Below are 18,285 nucleotides of genomic sequence, written 5' to 3'. Positions count from 1 at the left end.
TACCTCTAATATAATATCTGAAATCTCTTCTTCAATCGTTGAGATAACATATAATATAAATAAACTCTCAATTTAATCTCTATAGTATCATTTTTTATCTATAATTTAAAGATTGTATAATCTTAAGGACATGTTATTGGATAGCTCATATTGACTATATTAAGGCGAAAACTACATGTATATTCTATTGTGCAGTTCTACAACAGATTTCTTATAATGGTTGAAAAACATTTATCAAACTATTCCATATCTTCACTCTAACGTACAACAAATTATAGTATTTTTAAATTTTATGCACGAATTCATCTCATGATAATATCAATATTTATTTTTAAATAATTTTATTTGATATACAAATATTTTATGCACGAATTCATCTCATGCTAATATATTTAATTTTTCTACGCAATGTGCAGGTTAGCATCTATAAAGGGGCATGTGAAGATGATTGTGAACAAAAAAGAAGTACAAACAAGGTGTTTATTTTCTGTCCTTAGTGAAATTCTTATTAATAATCTTATCATTCATGGCATTCCATACAATGTTAATTATTAGTTACAAATCTTATTAGTTACAAATCTAACATTGCAAAATAATTCAACACTGGCGCACCACGCGGATTACAGTCTATTTGTTCAAGCGCACCACGCAGGTTACAATCTTGTTGTTCGTATATCTGATCATGTCATGTTTCATATGAACTGGATGACTTTCTCCTTAACCCAAGTCCTCTGTATAGTAAGACATTCTAAAGATGGTAAGATATAGTTTTTAGGCTAATTTGGCCTTTTTCTGTCTAGAAGGAGCAGGGGCATGATTAGTCTCCACTATTGTATTTGTTTGTAGGAGCAGTGAGTGACTCATATATATTATGTGATTAAATTAATACCATTTTAAGTATTTTACTAAGTGGATTGAGGGAGGGAGACTGAGACATAGTTATATGGCACACTGAAACAATGTAAATATGTATTATACAAGCTACAAACTCATGTAATTACACATATGCAAACTTGTTAGCCAGGCAAATTATAGGTTTCTAATGGCTTTCAACACTTTGATGCAAATGGGAATTTCTTTTATTTCCCTTATTTAGAAGTTTTGTCATCTTCTGAACGCTTTAACCCTGATAAAAGCTTCAGAGCATCTTCCATGGATGGGCGATCGGACAATCTGCTTTTAGTGCAAATCGTAGAAACTTCAAGAACCAGTTTAATCTCTTGGACTGTACTAGCAGAAGCCGCTTCATTACCATTGCAAACTTCTCTTAGTAGAAGCTCCCGGGATTTGGTGTCAATGCTAGCTGCTGCACTTGTCAACCTTTTGCCAGTTAAAATTTCTAGAATCATCTTCCCAAAATTGTAGACATCATTCCCGAGTTCCTCTTTAATTGCTTCATGGTATTCTGCATTAAAAAGAAATCTAAAATCAGTGTTGATATAGTGTTATTTGTAAGGATCATGGGTGGGTTTTGGAACAGGATATTTGAGTCTTTCATAAGACTTATGTGGTTGCATACACATTTGAGAGACGTACAAAAAATAACTTACAGCTGTTCACAGTCGGTTATTAAAATAGCTTACATCAAAAACAATGTGACTACATTACCTCGTGATTGTAGAAGTAGCTTATACCTATGTGCTTATATCATAAGTACTTATTTAATAAACACATAAAATAAACTGTTTTTCAGAGCACCCTAAGGCATGAGAATATGCACCTCTAGGGTTAATTAGTGGTTTGCATAAAGCCATGTACCTTTTATGCACTTCATAATCTTACTCATTTTCATATAGTTAAGAATGTGAACAAAATACTTGATGAAATATCTCTTAATTCTTATGCACACTGCACAAATTTTTGTCTTACCTGTTTCCTGCTTCGTTGTAGTTGGAGATGAGCCTTTAATCAACTGTATGACATGTTTGAATCCAAATTCAGCCAAATGGGGTTCCATATTTTCATCAAATACAATGTTTGTGGACTTCAAGTCTCCATGTGGTATAGCTGGGTAACATTCATGGTGAAGGAAGCAAAGTCCCCTTGCAATTCCAACTACCGTTCTGAATTTAGCTGACCAATCCCATTTCATTCCAATTTTCTCAGCCAAATTTCCATTTGGCAGGTAATCATGCAAAAGGTAAACTAGTTTCTGATTGTGGCAAAAACCCAACAATCTGATTAAATTCTTGTGCCTTGCATTTCCTAGCCTCGTTATAAATTCGGACACCAACTTAATGCTCCCTGTTTCCCATTCAATCTTCTTGACTAAAACTGTTATACCTGTAGGAAGAACTGCTTTTGTAACTGCAGATGATGGTGATGGAACTTGTGTATGTTCAGTAGCAACAACATTGAAGCTTGTCAAGACATCTTTTGGTGTGAATTGTGGAAGTCCAACAAATGACACTATTTTCCATTGACTCTTAAATCCCTTTCTGAGATGAAGTATTCCAAAACCCAATACCAGAAGGATTATTAGCAACCCTACAGAGAGTAAAACAATATGTGTAACCTTCCAAGTGTTTTTGCTGCCTAATATTCCTACTGACTTAAAACACGATCTTAATGGTGCTCCACATAGCTCTGAATTTCCAACAAATGCACTGCTATCCATTAATTTGAATGACTTTCCTTTTGGTATTGAGCCCGAGATATTGTTGAAAGACACGTTGAGAAGTTGTAAACTTGATGAACTACCAAACTTTTCAGGGATGAAGCCATTGAACTTATTGTTAGATAAATCTACAATTTCAAGAATAGGGATGCTTGCAAGCTCCTCAGGTATTTGACCTGTCAAATTATTGTCAGATAATTCGATTGTCACAAGAGCTTGACATTTCGAAACACTTTTTGGGATTGTTCCAGACAAGTTGTTTCTACCAAGATCAACTGTTGAAATTGATTTGCAGGACTCAAATGAAGGAAGATTGCCTAAAAGTCCACAAGAAGATGCCGAGAAATTTTGAAGTTGTGGCAAAGACCAAATTTGTGAAGGGATGTTTCCTCCTAATTGCATATTACAAGAGACATTGAAATACTCCAATTGAGTAGCTTGAGAAATATCTAAGGGAATACCACCAACAAAATTGTTCCATGACAAATCAACATATGTGATATCAGGAAGATGGTTGAATTTTAAAGGAATCTCTCCTGAGAATGAATTATCTTCTAAGCGAAGACGGACAAGGGAAGAACAATTCGAGATCGAAAAAAGACTACCTGTGAATTTGTTTGAAAACAGGATAAGCTTAAATAGTACTCCACTGAGACAAATATCTGGCGGTATGCTGCCATTGAAGTTGTTTGTGGAGACATCCACCCATTTGAGTTTCGAGTTTTTGCCTAAACTCCTTGGGAGTGGTCCGGAGAAGCGATTGTTCCAAATGAGAAGAGTTTCCAAGGATGGTAGTTCTGCAATGCCTTCTGGAACAGTTCCACTCATGTCATTGTACATGAGACTAAGAAGTCTTAGATTCTTCAGCTCTGAAAAGCTTTCAGGAATTGACCCTGAAAGGAAATTATCAGAGAGATCTAAATCTGTGAGAGGTTTAATTTTTCTGAACTCACTTGGTATTGATCCTGTGAGCTGGTTTCTGAATAGAAAAATTGATTGCAAATTTGTGAGATTGGAAAGTTCCTTTGGAATAGAACCAGATAGATTGGCACCTGCTATGTCAAGATACTGAAGCTGGCTCATGTTACCTAGTTGAGGTGGAATGAAACCCTGATAAAAATTGTAGCCAATTTCCATGTGAGTCACTGTTACAAGGTTACCAAGTTCTGGTGGTATACTTCCGGATAGAGAATTCCCAGCTAGATGAAGAAACTCTAGGCTTTTGAAAGAACCATATTCTGAAGGAATGGTTCCTCTAAAGTAACTTCCAGCTAGGTTGAGAATCTTAAGATTTTCCAATTCTGAAAATTCAGCAGGTAATTGACCCGAAAAGCTGTTGCTAAAGGCATCAAGTACAACCAAATTTTTTAGTTTAGGAATTCCTTTTGGGAATTGACCTGAAAAATTGTTTCTGCTTATATCTAAGCTTTTCAAGCTTGTGAAGTTGAAAATTTCTGGTGGAAGTTTCCCTGAGAAGAAATTATAGCTTATGTTGAAATCAATAACCTTTGTGAAGACACTGAATTGGTTACCTGATAGTACACCACCTAGTTTCTTCATGGAAAGGTCTATGGAAGTTACAATTGAGTCATTGTCACACTTGATGCCAGACCAAGAACATGCATAGGACCTTCCACTTTCAGTCAAGTTCGCTCCAGAGGACACAACCCAGTCATGCAAGCTATTGTTATCATCTATGAACTCAGATTTTAGACTGAGGAGTGTTTGTGAATAAGGATCAATTGCTAAAGATGATGATGATAAGATGAAAGTAGTAAGGAGATTAATGAAGTAGAAGAATTTGAAAATCTCCATTGGAACTTGGAGAGAAGAAGGAAGAGGGACAATTGTAAGTGTAACTACCCTATGCAAAGGTAATGGTGTGTGTCAGTATAATATATGTTTATGTATATTTATTTTGTTTTGTGGTATGAGGATTGCATGGGGAATAGAGAAAAGGAAATAGTACTGTGCATGTGAAACAAGATAATGACTATTCTGCCAACAAGAATGAAATTCATATACTCCCTCCGGTCACTGTTATAAGCAAAAGTTCACTTTTTAGATTCATTCAATAAGTGATGTATGCAGTCTATATATAGATCACATACATTATTTATTGAATGAACCTAAAAATCAACTTTTGCTTATAATAGTGACCGGATGGAGTATAACATAACGTGTGTCTAAATTCAACTACAGTTGTAAAGACTTTAATAAATAATCCGTAACGGCATCTATACTGGGTCCTTCCCTTATTGTTCTATTGTAGATGTTCTACTACGCAACTTCGTAACTATTTTGAGATATGGATCTGCGCTTAAAACAAAAAATTGAATGAAGAGACATTTGAGTTATGATTCACTTGGTTCAGTTACCGTTGAATTAGATGACAAAACTAAAAAGATTCAAAAGTAAAATCCAGTTTAGCCAAATTGCAGTTCAACTAGTTTAACCCGGTTCAATACATGTTTAATTAGATTGGTTCAATAATACATGTTCAATTAGATTGTATTGTGACACAATCGAGATCAAGAAATCAATCTAGTTTTAAAAAATTGATCAAACTAAAGTTTTTGGTATAAAAAAGAGAGAATGACTATTTGTGATTGATTAGTTGGTCTAAGAACACTATATAGTTTACTTTTGGGAGCAAGAGGGGACCCTGATGAGTTTATTTATTTGAATGGTGTTTGCCATTAAGAAGGAATAAAGCCTTCAAATCAGAAATAATCTTTATCAAACTTTTTTTGGGGGAGTATCCAATCCATCCTTTAAGTAGAAAAAACGTCATGGTTAATTAAAACTGCTTTTTATCTTTATTTTGTGCCATGTGGGTCATGGATCAAATTTGTCCATATTCTCATTATCATCATTGTATTGGACGTAAATCAACTAATGTGGTTAAATCTTTGTGTGACAAAATAGAAATTTGCCATCTACAGAATTTGTCTACATCTTGAGATTTTATTTAATTTTGCCTTCAAATATGTTTGTTCTTGTGTTTTTTTTTTTTTGGTCAAAACTCTAACAAAATCTGCTATTGTTTTACTAGTTTTAGTTTGTCGCTTACCGTGGCTCTATTCAAATTGTTTTCGTTTTTACGATTGTCTCCTTTCAAAATAATTATTCATCCTTAAATGCGGTGATTTTCTTTTTATAATAAAATGTCATAATTGTGTGTTTCCATTTGGCAAGGCTATTGTGATATTCAAGTTTATGTGAGGGGCTATGGGATGGATCCGTCTTAATACCGTTGACACGTCTAAAGGGGGATATATAGCTGGTTGTGGAGGAGTGTTGTGGAATGAAAATGGGGAGTGAATATGTGGTTTCCAAAAGGATTAGGGGGTTGCGATTCGTATGTAGCTGAGCTTTGAGGTGTGTTTAAAGGTTTGAAGTTGGCTAGAGCTCGTGGTTTTAATAGAGTAGAGCTTCATATTGATTCTTGGGTAGTGGCCACTACTCTCTCTTCCTCGAAAATTTATTGCAACATATTCGACGGTTGTTGGATATGAATTGGGAGGTCCGGATTTATTCGTGCAGAAAAGTTAATGCTTATGCTCACACACTTGCAAATATAGCTTGTTACATAGGTTTCACTTTGATGTTACATGAGCATCGTCTTGCTCAGATTAGTATGTTGTTTTTAGCTGATTTAACTGGTGTTTATACTTCACGTATTGTTAGGTGGTAATTTCTTTTTTTTTGTTGGGCTTAGGCCCTTTTGTTATAAATAAAAAATAAAAAATTTGTGAGGCCGTGCCTTTGATTCCATTTTCTGGAGAACTTTCTTAAGCCACTCTTTATTGTTGATGGCATCTAAGACTAGGATTAAGGTTTTGTTTGGTAAAAGATAACGGATAGTTCGTTAAGCTAACTTATAACAAATGATTTATAAGTTAGTTTATAAATGATAGAAGATAAGTTAGTTGATTGAATTTATAATGTTTGATAAAATTGACGGTTGAAGTATCTTATAAATATGAAAGGACATGAAAAAGTGTGCATTACTTTTTTCAGTTAAGATTATAGGGGTAAAATTGAGATAAAAAGTGATAAGCTATAATCTACTTGAATTAGCTTATCATAAACCGCTATAAGTTCATAAAAATAAGATATAAGCTCATGTAAAAATAGCAATTACCAAATGTCTTTTTAATCACACGGGCTTATAAATTATAAGTCATAAACTCAAAAATATTTTATGATCTAGATGACTGATTTATAATTGAATTAATTTTGAAACCGTTGAAAGAAAAAGACAAGGTATTCGTGTCCTATCAAGTATTTGGAACCATACGATAGACGTACATGACCCTTCATCATCTACTCCCACGTGCCCATGTGGCTTAGGGTGTATTTGGATTTGGATGGAGGGGTTAGGAGGGAAAGGAACAATGAGAGTTTACTTTTCATTTTTATATTACGGCATTCTGAAATATTTTTAAAAAAATTAACATATTAACATGATAAACGCTTACTTCATAAAAACATGTGTATATATTTCCTTCTTAAACTATCAATCCAAACAGGAAATATTGTGCTCCTATATTGGATACTCCTTTTTTTGTGCCAATGAAAAATTCATTGATGGGACACCAATTCTGAATAAGGAAGTTATCAATTATTTTTATATTTTAATTATGAACAACTTCCTTAACAACAGAGAGAGAGAGAGACAATAGAGAGAGGAATGATATTTGTACAACCAATTCTGAATAACTTTTGTGACAATCACTTTTCCTCTCTTCTTATTGGATAAAAACAATAGAGAGAGAAAGAAGAAAAGAGAGAATAAAAACACGTATGAATATGAGAGAGAGGGTTGTTCCAAAAGTTATAGTACTATCATAAAGTGGTCATTCAAATACCATTTCTCGAAAAGAATAGTACTCCCTCCGTCTCACAATAATTGTCTCTTTACCATTTTTTCTTTTTCTCAAAATAATTGTCACTTTAGAATACCAATGCAGCATTTATTATTTTTTTCCATTATTATACCCTTATTTATTGAATTTAATCCAACTTAACTACTCCACTAACTATAATTAATATGGGTGTTTTAGTAAATGAAACAAATTTTACCATCAAAATCAACACAATCAATCATTTCCTTAATAATCGTGCATAAACCTTAAACGACTATTATTTAGAGACGGAGGGAGTACTGCTACTGGTTTTCAAAAGACATCAATAATTGCTAAGTGACCGTGTGGCCTAGATAAGCACAATAACACATCTTTTAAGAAAGAAGTAAGGCAGGAGTACTGTATTACGTTGGACTAGATTCCCACCACGAAGGCCAAAAGATACGGGGAAATGTTAACTTGTGTCCTTGGGGCATAAGTTAAGGAACCAAAAGTAGAAGTTTTTTATTGGAAATTGTACATTCAATGTCTTGAAAGTTTCAAAAGTTATATTTTCAGCATAAAATTTATTAACTTAATTCTATTTTAAATTCCTTAACTTGTGTCCTAAGGGTACAAGTTAACATGACCCAAAGATATGATATAAAGCATAATCAACAGAATTATTAACCAGATAATTGCGAGATTGATTGCTTCTTTTTCTTGATAAGTGGGGTAATCTTACTTAGGAAGCCACTGCTAAGCTTCAAATAATAATGGTTTAATTTGAATTATGTGACATTTAGGAGGGCCATTTGGCCCTAAACTCAGATAATGGGACATTCAGTAGATATAAAAGAAAAATGAATAGTGAAAAGTTTACTTTGAACGCAAATTAAACTAGTAGTATAATGTGTCTAAATAATGTGCAAGCATGCTCCTTTTCTGGATAAAAGTTTCAATCAATGTTTTTGCTTAGAAGTTAGAATAAAGGAAAATCAGTACTTTTCACAACAATAACAAAAAAAAAAAGGAAAGTAAGCTACTCTATTAAAATAAAATTCAGTAAGATTGTAGATTTTATAAAAAAAAAATTATGTAATTTCCTAAGAATAGAAAATGAAAAAACATATTGCTCAAAAAAGCACATCATTATTCCTAAAATAAGAATTAAGAATACTACTCCCCACAATATAGGATTTTATAAGAAAAAAGAACTTTTTATATTCATTGAATAACTAATGTACTTGATTTATATAAGGGTCTTGCTAATCAGTGCTCTCAGGGCAATGGTTAAGGAAACCAAAAATAGTATATTTACATTGAATTCAACAATGTTTTAACTTTTAAAAAGTTAAATTCTTCACTTTTCACCATTTTCCAATGCAATGTTTCTATTTTTATCATCTTAATCAATGCCCCAAGGGCACTATTTAGCATTTCCTTTTATATAAATCAAGTACATTAGTTATTCAATGAATCTATGAAGAATGGTGACGTATTAAGAGATATCTCATCCGAATTTACGAGTTAGCACGTGATTTGTAAAACACTAACATTACTCTTGTATAGGTCAAAAACACAAACAAGCACGCCTGCGCGTGCATATTACAAAGGCCCTAGTGCAGGGGCGGATGCATTTGTAGATTAAAAGTTCCACATGATTTTTTTTAATAAATAAAACACATGTTAAAAATAAGATTTTTTGAATGCTTTGTAACTTGTTAATGATACCAAAAAATAATTATAAGAAATGAGGAATGAGGGATGAGGAGAACTTATATCTAAAGTCATTAAATTTGCAATAAGCATGATATTGATGTGAGTGATATGGATGCACCGTATGCGCAAATGAAGTAACTTTTCATTGAAAAACACCAATTATTTATTAAAAAGTTATATATTTAATATAAAATACACAAGTTACAAGACAAAACTTACCATTTTAAATTTTTTAACATGTGCAAATTTGCACATGATAGAAAAAACTCTTCTTATTTTTAATATAATTTGCATTATTGTTTCTTCAAAATTTTAACTCCACGTATACTAAATGTCTGGATCTGCCCATGGTCTTGTGAAAAATGACTACAGTTGGAACAAAGGTAATCAAACAATTCAGTAATTCTACTCCCTCCGGTCCTTAATATAAGAAAATTTTCAAAAAAAAGTTTTGGTCCTATTTATAAGAAAATGTCACAACTTTTAAGGATAGTTATTGCTTAAAAGACTTTTTTATCCCTCATTTAATGTCTGTCTTTTTAATATTAGTGGATGTATTTAATGTTTCACAACATTTTATAAGGTTATATTTGTAAAAAAATTAAAAAAGTTACAACAATTAATGCTGGCATTGGTTTTGATGTTTTTTGTTTTTTTTCCTTATACTCCCTTTGGTCCTTATTATAAGAAACAATTAATTTTTTTGGTTCATTGTATAAGTGATGTATCTAGTCTATATTTACAATAAGATACATTAATTATTCTATGAACCTAAAAAGTCAACTTTTCTTATAATAAGGACCGGAGGGAGTATATTCTAAATAGATTTTTATAACCGTTTTGTTTACTTAAATTTGCACCGCCATTTTTTACTAAAATATTCAATTATTATTATTATTAACAAAAAGACAGACACTCACGAGTCACCGTATCCATCTTTTTGTTCCTTTTATTACGCTAATGAATGTAAATTATGAATGACAATTTTTATGATATTATGATTTCGATTAAAAATATGGAGATTAAATTTTTGTGAATTGTAAACTCTAACAAACCCAACAAAGCATTTTTATCTTTTTCAATGACACCAACAATATAACAAATATATTATAAATTTTTATATTTTTTAATGACAAAAAAATTATTATAAAAAAATTTGTTCAAGAGTATAATTGAAACAACAAAAAAGTCAACCCAAAATCTCTTATTTTCTTTATATATAGTATAGATCATAATCGTCTTCATCGTCATCTTCTTAGAGGAGATCAACTTATATAGAGTAATTCTTACTTGGACAAACTACAAGAGATTCTTCTATGGTCACAAGTATAAGTGAATAGTGTTTGGACACACGAGTTAAGATCTTCTCTATTTAGGATTGTCTCCATTTCATTCATTTGAAGAAATAAAGACATCCTAACTCTTGGACACACGCATAAGAAGATTTTTACTAATAACAAAAAAATAAATTGATAATAAAATAAATTAATATTTTAAGGAAAAATCTATTTGCGAGTGGAGTTGGGGCGGGACCCCTAATGGAGGTTGAAAGCAGTAGCCACTTGGGAAGGAAATTTCCCAGAGGAAACCCCCTTCTCTTCCGCATCGGTGACTTCAAGTAAGATTAGGGCCAAAACTGGAAGCAGCCGTCGCGGCGTAACTACTAACGTCGCGTACCCTCCGCTGAATTAGGAGTGGTGACCCTAATTTCAGCATGTTATACGATCGACGCTGGCTCCATACCCAGGGGGGATAGGTGTTTGGGAAGGTGTGTCCAAACACTATTCATTGATGTTTGTTACCATAATAAAATCTATATGTATATATATAGTTTGCGGTTGTTCACTTTGACAAACAAAAACTTACTTTTTATTTTCTTTCTCTGGGTTAACAATAACAATATTCTTGAAGTTCATTCACCTTGAATCTTTCAGAAGAGCATATTGAATTGACTCCTGAAGGATTTTCATCTTAGGTGGATAAATCCTTAAGAACAATGTGACTTCACACACCTCAACCTCACCCTTATTTTATGACTCTTCTCTAATCTTGTGTCGTGTTATAGGTTTGTGGTTTGTGATTGCAGAATTGTTTGTGGGATTTTGCACGCGGGATTCGTTAATTACGAATATTTTAAGCGTCAAAACGTCAAGAAAGCACGACATCCGCGCTAGTCGACCTAGAATTCGAGATTGCATTTGATACTTGTTATGTGGTACGAGAGTTATTTATCATGACCGTGATGTGTAGTGTTGATGGACAATATTTTCTAACACAATTATCAACCGTTAGATTAAAATAGATGGTTGAGATTTTTTTTCTTTCTGGAAGGTATATGATTGAGATTAAAAGTCTCATATAAACAACATATGTGGCTCATCAGATTCCTAGAGAGCCATGTGCTTGTGTTCATAATGCAGCTCTTGATGCTAGTGTTCAGGTTCGTCTTGACAACAACACCTCTCATCAATCTATGTATGCAACTGTTTCTATGCCGCAACCTATAACTACCAGCTATGCTAGTTTGACAAGTGACAAGTGTAACACCCCGTTTTCCCAACATAAAAATTTCATTTAAAATCATAGTATTTAATTCATAACGGAATGCCACACACTACTTTAACATCTCAAAACAGATAGTAATAATTATCCTTCAAATTCAACATCATGAAAAATCTTAAACTGTTGCAGCGGAAAATAGTTCAACATTTAAAAGTCTTGGCACGCAGGCCTTATTGAAAAATCCCATAAATTAGTTCATAAAAGAGACACGTAAGGAACAAAAGTAAAAGCAAGCCCCCATCCCGTTACGTATCAGAGCACCTAGACACCAACTGAGAGTCCACTCATGAACGCCTCTAATCTTTATTACCTGCACATTACCCACGGTCGAGGCAACATATACGCAGAAGGGGTGAGATTTCATAATCAATACATTAAGCATATAATCCAATAAAATGCATTTAACAACTTAAACATTAATAACATATCAACAATTAACAATTAGCATATTTTTCATTTCATAACAAATACAATCATCGAATATCATTACTAATTTTCATCACAAATCATAATCAACTTAACACTCAACTTGACGACACAACTCATTTTGACCATGCAACTCTATCAACTCAACAACAACTTGACAACACAACTCATCTTAGATCATGCAACTCTATCAACTCAACAACAACTTGACAACTTAAACATCATGAAACTTCTTGATATGCAAATGCATGTGGTACCAATCAACAACAAAATGAGCATAATAGGCACCTCAACGTGTGAGCACAAAGGCTGCCGGGCCTAAAGCCCCCAACTTTAATGAGTATGCAATGAACATCAACTTCCAACAACTTAGACAACAACATAAACAACTCATACGACTCATAATCATGGACAACTTCTTAAACTCTTGCAACATAGACCGACTCATGCAATTTCAAGACTTTATAGGTCAGCAGCAATGAACAGCAACAGATTTGCAACATATAACAGTGTTGGAATATCTCAACATCATTTAAGGAATGGATTACATCAACATAAATATCATAAAACATCACAACATTATTCATGCAACATTACTAATCATTTCAGTCATATAAACAGACTTCTGTAACATCTGGAAACATCCTAAACCTCCCTCATTCTTACTTCTAAGGTCAGCTCAAGACTATACGTGCGAAGGATCGCATCGAGACAATTTTGGGCAACTGACAGCCTAACTCGCAGTGGCGAGTGATTCTACTCGCAGTGGCGAGCTCAAATTCTGGCTCGCAATTTGTAACGCCATCCTTTTTATTTAATTATTTTTATTAAGTTAGAGTCTATTTATGTGATTTATTTAAATATGTGAGGTGTTAGTATTTTATTAAGTGGCATTATTCTATTATTTATAAGAATATGAGAATTACTAGAGTAAGTAGATTTGAAGGTAGTTTTTAGATTAGATGTCTTTTTATGATTTAGTCGATTTATTTTGATGAGTGGTATTTTATTATGTTATATGTTGGTATTTACTAGCATAATATATTTGTTATCTGATGAAGAGATATATTTGTTATTTTGTGTAGAAATATATATTTTATTTGGTGTAGAAATATATATGTTATTTGGTGTAGAAATATATTTGTTATTTTGTGTGGAAATATATATGTTATTTAGTGTAGAAATATATTTGTTATTTTGTGTGAACATATATATGTTATCTAGTGTACAAATATATTTATTATTCAATGAAGAGGTATATTTGTTATTTGGTGTTAAAATATTATATACATATATTTTGATGAAATATGCTATTATTTGTTATATGGTGTATTATTATATATTTTGTGGAAGACTATATTTAGTAGAGAAATATTATTTATAAGATTATGAGGATTATTAGTGTGAGTGGAATTGGGGGTTAGAATAGAAAGAAGAATAAGTTGTTGGACCTAAATAGATTTGGGAAGAATATTTTAGTATTATAAATAGAGAAGCTTAGGTTGGAAAGAGTTTACCTTAAACCGCTTTTTGGAAAAGAGGAGAACAAGAAAGAAGAGAAGAGAAGAGAAAAGTCAAGAGAAGATGAGAATACCTTAGGAAAGAAGAACGTTGCTGCTGATTCAGGAATTAATCTAAGGTGAGGGTGAGACTATCTTGCATTAATATTAAGTTGTTAAATCATTAGATTACATCTAACAAGTTGGGGAGAGTTTGTGAGAATTTGAGAATTAGGGTTTTGAGAGAGTTTTGATGATTAGATGATGAAAACTTGTTGAATTGATGTAGAAATTGTGTAGAGACCTTAGATAATCCATAGGATGATTATTGGAAGTAGTTTTGAAGTTAGAACCATGAGATTAGGTGAAACTTGGAGAAAATCTGCATTCAGCCCGAATTTTGATATTAAAACTGATATTGATTGGTGCGGAATTGGTCTTAGGTGTAAACACGAAAGTTGTAGGTATGGATGTTAGCTTTCTAATGCCATTGGTCTCACGTCAGTAGGATTTATAGAACTTGAGTTATGGTTAAATTACTGCACGTAGGTCACAGTGAATTTTAATGGACTTTCAGCACAACTTTTCCGAATTTAAAATGAAAACTGGTATTGATCGGTACATAATTGGTCTTAGGCGTAAACATGAAAGTTTTAGATAATTTTGTTAGCTTTCTAGTGGCTTTGGTTTGACATGAAAAATGATGTTTGGTCTGTGAGTTATGATGAAAATACTACAGGGACGTCTTAGCAAAATTATACGGTGACAACATTCTCTGTTTCATGTTTTTGCGTTTTGTTCATATGTTTCTGTTTTGAATTGATCTTTGTTGTAAACATGAAAGTTGTTGATATTTGTGATATATTTCCAGTAGCTTTGGTTTGACATGAAAATATGTTGTGGATAATTTATTATGTTTTTACAAAGATACATAGTGAATTATTGATGATGTTTAAATATGATGTTATATGAAGTTGTTTATGATTGGTGAATATGATGTCTTAAGATGTTGTTTATTATCAATGTGATATTGTTATATGAGTATTAATATGAATTATATATGATGTTTTAAGATGCTAAGATGTTAAGATGTTAAGACGTTAAGATGATATGAAGTTGTTAAGTCGTCGAGTCGTTATGAAGTCGTCAAGTTGTTAAGATGTCATAGATGTTCATGAAGTTTCTAAGACGTAAGATGTTGAGTCCATGCATACTCATTTAAAGATGAGGGCTCATGCCCTGGAGCTTTTGCTCAACCACGACGATGGAGCTTTTGCTCAACCAGAGACGAGGGCTCATGCCCTAGGAGCTTTTGCTCAATAGCGACGAGGGCTTATGCCCTAGGAGTATATTTATGCTCATAAGCGACGAGGGCTTATGCCCTAGATTGGTACCACATGCATTTGCATTTTCATGATGATTCAAGATGGTTTAAGACGTTAAGAGTTGCATAGTCGAGTCTAGATGCATTGTCAAGTCAAGTTGTTAAGTTGTGATGTTTTAACGAATTACTTTGTGATGCCTTTTAGTAAGATGATATGTGACGATGATTGTGACTTCTATATGATGATATATTGCTAAGATGAAATGCTGATGTCTATGTATTTGATTGTAATTGTTAAATTATAAGATGTTTATATTGTTAAATGTAATTTATGATTTATGAGCTTAATATTATTGTTTGAGAAATCTCACTCCTTCTGCTTGAAAATGTTGCTCTTCGTATGGGTAACTTGCAGGTAATCAAGATTAGGCGTGGTCGTGAGTGGACTCCTCACAAGTGTGTCTTTAGGTGCTCTGATACGTAACGGGATGGGGATTTTGATACTATTTTCTGTTCCTTTACGTATTGCTTTTGAAGTTTAAGAATTATTATTGAACTAAGATTTATGAGACTTTTATGATGAGGCATGCGTGCCGAGACTATTTCTATTGTTAAACTAAATCCGCTGCGAAGTTTTTTTAAATATTATGTTGATGAATTTTTGAAGGATAAATTATTATCTATTTTTTTAAGATTTTATGATAAAGAGATGTAGCATTCCGTTTATGTGAATTACTCTGATAATTTATTATGAAATTTTCACGTTGGGAAAACGGGGTGTTACAATTGGTATCAGAGCAGGTCGGTCCGTCCGGCCAAGTAGATGAGTCGTTGAGTCGTGTCGTCATGTTTTCTAGTTAGTAGTTATGTTTTTATGTGATCATGTTTAACTGACTAACTTGATGTAGTTTTTGTGTTTTGTTTGAAGAAGTAATGACTAAATTTATTTTCTATTGTGCTTGAATTTCGAGGACGAAATTCTTTTAAGTTAGGGAGAGTTGTAACGCTATCCTTTTTATTTAATAAATTTTATTAAGTTAGAGTCTATTTATGTGATTTATTTAAATATGTGAGGTGTTAGTATTTTATTAAGTGGCATTATTATATTATTTATAAGAATATGAGAATTACTAGAGTAAGTAGATTTGAAGGTAGTTTTTAGATTAGATGTCTTTTTATGATTTAGTCGATTTATTTTGATGAGTGGTATTTTGTTATGTTATATGTTGGTATTTACTAGCATAATATATTTGTTATCTGATGAAGAGATATATTTGTTATTTTGTGTAGAAATATATATTTTATTTGGTGTAGAAATATATATGTTATTTGGTGTAGAAATATATTTGTTATTTTGTGTGGAAATATATATGTTATTTAGTGTAGAAATATATTTGTTATTTTGTGTGAACATATATATGTTATCTAGTGTACAAATATATTTATTATTCAATGAAGAGGTATATTTGTTATTTGGTGTTAAAATATTATATACATATATTTTGATGAAATATGCTATTATTTGTTATATGGTGTATTATTATATATTTTGTGGAAGACTATATTTAGTAGAGAAATATTATTTATAAGATTATGAGGATTATTAGTGTGAGTGGAATTGGGGGTTAGAATAGAAAGAAGAATAAGTTGTTGGACCTAAATAGATTTGGGAAGAATATTTTAGTATTATAAATAGAGAAGCTTAGGTTGGAAAGAGTTTACCTTAAACCGCTTTTTGGAAAAGAGGAGAACAAGAAAGAAGAGAAGAGAAGAGAAAAGTCAAGAGAAGATGAGAATACCTTAGGAAAGAAGAACGTTGCTGCTGATTCAGGAATTAATCTAAGGTGAGGGTGAGACTATCTTGCATTAATATTAAGTTGTTAAATCATTAGATTACATCTAACAAGTTGGGGAGAGTTTGTGAGAATTTGAGAATTAGGGTTTTGAGAGAGTTTTGATGATTAGATGATGAAAACTTGTTGAATTGATGTAGAAATTGTGTAGAGACCTTAGATAATCCATAGGATGATTATTGGAAGTAGTTTTGAAGTTAGAACCATGAGATTAGGTGAAACTTGGAGAAAATCTGCATTCAGCCCGAATTTTGATATTAAAACTGATATTGATTGGTGCGGAATTGGTCTTAGGTGTAAACACGAAAGTTGTAGGTATGGATGTTAGCTTTCTAATGCCATTGGTCTCACGTCAGTAGGATTTATAGAACTTGAGTTATGGTTAAATTACTGCACGTAGGTCACAGTGAATTTTAATGGACTTTCAGCACAACTTTTCCGAATTTAAAATGAAAACTGGTATTGATCGGTACATAATTGGTCTTAGGCGTAAACATGAAAGTTTTAGATAATTTTGTTAGCTTTCTAGTGGCTTTGGTTTGACATGAAAAATGATGTTTGGTCTGTGAGTTATGATGAAAATACTACAGGGACGTCTTAGCAAAATTATACGGTGACAACATTCTCTGTTTCATGTTTTTGCGTTTTGTTCATATGTTTCTGTTTTGAATTGATCTTTGTTGTAAACATGAAAGTTGTTGATATTTGTGATATATTTCCAGTAGCTTTGGTTTGACATGAAAATATGTTGTGGATAATTTATTATGTTTTTACAAAGATACATAGTGAATTATTGATGATGTTTAAATATGATGTTATATGAAGTTGTTTATGATTGGTGAATATGATGTCTTAAGATGTTGTTTATTATCAATGTGATATTGTTATATGAGTATTAATATGAATTATATATGATGTTTTAAGATGCTAAGATGTTAAGATGTTAAGACGTTAAGATGATATGAAGTTGTTAAGTCGTCGAGTCGTTATGAAGTCGTCAAGTTGTTAAGATGTCATAGATGTTCATGAAGTTTCTAAGACGTAAGATGTTGAGTCCATGCATACTCATTTAAAGATGAGGGCTCATGCCCTGGAGCTTTTGCTCAACCACGACGATGGAGCTTTTGCTCAACCAGAGACGAGGGCTCATGCCCTAGGAGCTTTTGCTCAATAGCGACGAGGGCTTATGCCCTAGGAGTATATTTATGCTCATAAGCGACGAGGGCTTATGCCCTAGATTGGTACCACATGCATTTGCATTTTCATGATGATTCAAGATGGTTTAAGACGTTAAGAGTTGCATAGTCGAGTCTAGATGCATTGTCAAGTCAAGTTGTTAAGTTGTGATGTTTTAACGAATTACTTTGTGATGCCTTTTAGTAAGATGATATGTGACGATGATTGTGACTTCTATATGATGATATATTGCTAA

General features: G+C 32.5%; 1 protein-coding gene across 1 annotated transcript; it reads right to left on the bottom strand.

Moving 5' to 3' along the window:
• Window positions 1-944: 944 nt before the first annotated feature.
• On the bottom strand, window positions 945-4,503 carry MOL1 (Leucine-rich repeat transmembrane protein kinase family protein). The gene is made up of 2 exons (XM_085744645.1): window positions 1,870-4,503; window positions 945-1,405 (listed from the first exon to the last, which is right to left on the bottom strand). The coding sequence occupies exons 1-2, from the start codon at window positions 4,430-4,432 to the stop codon at window positions 1,089-1,091; spliced, it is 2,880 nt and encodes a 959-aa protein (XP_085600771.1). The 5' UTR covers window positions 4,433-4,503; the 3' UTR covers window positions 945-1,088.
• Between the last annotated feature and the right edge of the window lie 13,782 nt (window positions 4,504-18,285).

Source organism: Medicago sativa, chromosome 2 (assembly GCF_051527215.1).
Source record: "Medicago sativa cultivar Bolivia chromosome 2, Bolivia_mono, whole genome shotgun sequence".
NCBI classification, from domain to species: Eukaryota; Viridiplantae; Streptophyta; class Magnoliopsida; order Fabales; family Fabaceae; genus Medicago; species Medicago sativa.
Note: the sequence above shows the minus strand (reverse complement) of the source record. Positions and strands in the feature narration are given on the sequence as shown.